This window comes from Cebus imitator, unplaced genomic scaffold (assembly GCF_001604975.1).
Source record: "Cebus imitator isolate Cc_AM_T3 unplaced genomic scaffold, Cebus_imitator-1.0 Scaffold517, whole genome shotgun sequence".
In the NCBI taxonomy this organism is placed as follows: Eukaryota; Metazoa; Chordata; class Mammalia; order Primates; family Cebidae; genus Cebus; species Cebus imitator.
In genome coordinates this window covers 149,951-152,923 of record NW_016107832.1, presented here as the reverse complement: position 1 = coordinate 152,923, position 2,973 = coordinate 149,951, and the positions used below count along the sequence as shown (strand labels likewise).

Genomic DNA, 2,973 nt, shown 5'->3' with positions numbered 1-2,973 from the left:
ACCTCTGGTCTAAAGCCTTGTACCTTTAATTACCGCATCATACTATCTTTCTCTATAAAAGAGTTATCTGTGATCAGTTCATTACTTTATAATACTCATTTGGCATTTAACCAAATTTAAGATGCCATTATTTTCTTTATATGACCTGCCTATAGTTCCTTGAAGGCAAGGATCTTACACCTCTGTATTTTCCAAGCATAATACATAGATGGTTTTTCAATAAATGTTCGTTGAGGATAGCAAATAAATCACACACTGTTATGCAGAAAATTGTACGGAAATGAATAGCTTATCTGGCCAATTTGGCTTAAGGCGCACTGCAAATGAAATGCAAAACACACGAAATATACAAACCAGCTAATATGTCTAAAAACTAGGAATCTCAGCGAGCAGAGATACTTTACACGCAGGCTCATACTTGTATTCTCTTACAAATGAAAAAAAAGACGGAGTTCATGCATTTTTCTGAGGCACACAACCACCTTTCCTTGCTACCCTTGAGAGATGCACATTCCAGAAGTCTGGATTTTCTGCGGGGTGGGGGTTTGCGTGGAGAAATGTCTTTTGTGCCAAAGCTTCATCTACCTATCTGCAAGTCTGAAAGACAAACCTCGACAAACTCATCAGTTTAACTGTTTCAAATGAAGATAATCTTCACACATATGCTGTACAGAAAGAACTGTGTGTCCGCCCTCATCATCTTCAGCACCCGCACAGTCAGATGAAGACAGTCGGCAATATGTGCCTTCTTTTCTCCTCGAGGCTCCAGCACAGCTCAAAATGCATCTGAGCCCACAGTTTGATTTACCTTTCTCACCTCGTCACCAAAACACAAATAAACCTCAGAAAGCAGACTGAATCACAAGGACCGAAGCTATTTATTCTACAATCATCAATAACCTTATACCAACAGCAAGTCACCCATTCTGCATATGCGTGGTGTTTGTAATTACTGTTTGTCTAAACTGTCCTGATCATCATATAGTACACTACGCTGCTGGAAGGATCTTAACTCTTCCTCGTCCTCACTTTTGTATGCCTAAATTGGAAGGGTCAACTACATGTATCCATATCAGATATTAGAGGCATAGTACAATAAACGGGACGTCATTAAAAATGCCCTAAGCCTTCTGTAGCCTATTTCACGTTCGGGTTTTTTCTTGGACTCCACAGGAATAAGGCTTTCCTTTGCAACCTCGAAAGGACAGGGCGTAGCAGGAGCTAGGTGATGAGTAAAGGTCGACTCCGGCTCCAAAAGAACGCCAGATTCTGGGCAGCAGAGATACTACTGCAGCTTCAATGAACCTTAAACAAACTGACACCCCAGAGAAATGGATCCCAATGGTGTCTCCCCTCCCCCAGCCCCCAGTCCAATTCCAGACACCGCACCCACTCCTTTTCCATCCTCAGTCCCGGGTCCCGAGCTTGGTAGGCAGAGAAAGGGTGGGGATTGGGGGTGCGGAGGAAAAAGGGGGTGGGGTCGGAAGAGAAAAAGGTGTGGGGAGGCAGAGAAAATGGGGCGCGAGACTGAAGAGGAAAGGGGATGAGGCAGAGAAACGCGGGGTGGGGGGAAGGCGAGGCAGAAAATGGAAGGAATTAGAAGGGGAGCCGAACGTAGGCCAAGCAGGGCCAGGAGGGGAGGCGAAGCAGCCGGCGGGCAGAGAAAGGGGCAGCGCCTAGGGCTGACAAGGGTTGAGGCACTTGCCATAAATCATAGCCAGGCCGGTTTCGTGCAGGAAGCGGGCCCGTCGGTGCTTGAAGAGCCAGATCGTGAGAATAGTGAGGGTGAGCAGCAGGATGAAGATGAGCAGGTTGGCGCTGTCCTGCCGGTGGCTTTCCTCGGCTTGCTTCTCGGACACGATCTCCTCGTCCATGGCTCTCGCCGCTCCGCCGCCGCCGTCCGAAGCCCCTGCCCAGTCAAAGACGCCCACTGCGAGGAGCAACCAGAGGGGCCGCATGAGCCTGCGGACTCGGGGACCGCTGGCGACACCGCGGCGGAGGGGTGCCCGCCGCCAGCCGCGCGGAGCCATGTCTACCCCCGCCCCCCGCCCCTATCCTCACCGGCGGCCGCCCGCGGTCGGACCACTCCCCGAGGGCTCACGGGAAAGGGGCGGGGCCCGGGGGTAGCCGTCGGAGCGCGCGCCGCAGCCACCGCTCTTAAAGGGGCCGCGGCATCCCCAGCTCGCTCTGCCGGGTTCCTTTGCCCCTCTGCCCCAGGTCACACGCACCCACAAGCGCTGCCGAGGAATAAAAGGCCATATGAACTAGCCCCCTGCCTTCTGCTAAAGAAACATCGGCTCAGTGTAATCAAGCAGAGGCCGACCGCACTGTCTACTTTGATCCTATTCTTAGAGCTCTCAGGGGAATCGATCTTTCATAACCCATCTCAATATCGTCCCCCAGTGTCTCTTAACAGGATAAATTGTCCCCTTGGGAGGGACCTCAATCTCCATCTCTGTAATTTAAATCGGATTCTCCTTGTATTATCCTTATCGGGAAAAAAAAAAAAAAAAACACTCCAGCACTGTAGCAGTTCATAAAACGAGCAACTCAAAGGTGTGTGGATTATGTGTATGTCTGTGTAGTCGGTTTTCTCTACATGTAAACATCTGGTATCTCTCACGCCAGGAATCTGTAAACAGATCGGTTTATGCTCAGATTTCCCGATGCTCGTAAACACTCTCTTCCTGAAGAAAAAATCTTGGGTAGTGTGGTGGATTTCTCCTTCTTCTCTTGCTCCTTTTTAACTGCTGTTTTAAAGCTAATGTCCCTAGCTCAGAAGTCATCTTTGACCCCTATCTCTCATCTCTCCTCCTTGGAATTCCTCAGAACAGTATTTTTTTCTGTTCTCAGCTTGTCCAACCTCTCTCACCAGAATTTTCACAGTTCTCACCTCCAAACTCGAGCTTTGTCTTTTGAGAACAGTGAATTCCTATTTTTTCCATATTTCTCAGATCGCTCCTTAGTTTGCGT

At 49.1% G+C, this 2,973-nt stretch overlaps 1 protein-coding gene across 3 annotated transcripts in view; it reads right to left on the bottom strand.

Annotated features, from left to right (window-relative positions):
- SLC9A6 (solute carrier family 9 member A6) overlaps positions 1-2,132 on the bottom strand; it is a 63,058-nt gene extending 60,926 nt beyond the window's left edge. The window contains exons 1-2 of one of the 3 annotated variants that reach the window (XM_017514151.2): positions 2,062-2,132; positions 1,706-1,930 (exon numbers count right to left, since the gene is read on the bottom strand). In XM_017514151.2, coding sequence (XP_017369640.1) covers positions 1,706-1,874 — 169 coding nt within the window. In that variant the 5' untranslated portion in view covers positions 1,875-1,930; positions 2,062-2,132. Of the gene's footprint in view, positions 1-1,705 lie in introns of all 3 variants that reach the window. The other 2 variants (XM_017514148.2, XM_017514150.2) reach the window with 2 other exon arrangements.
- Positions 2,133-2,973: the final 841 nt, after the last annotated feature.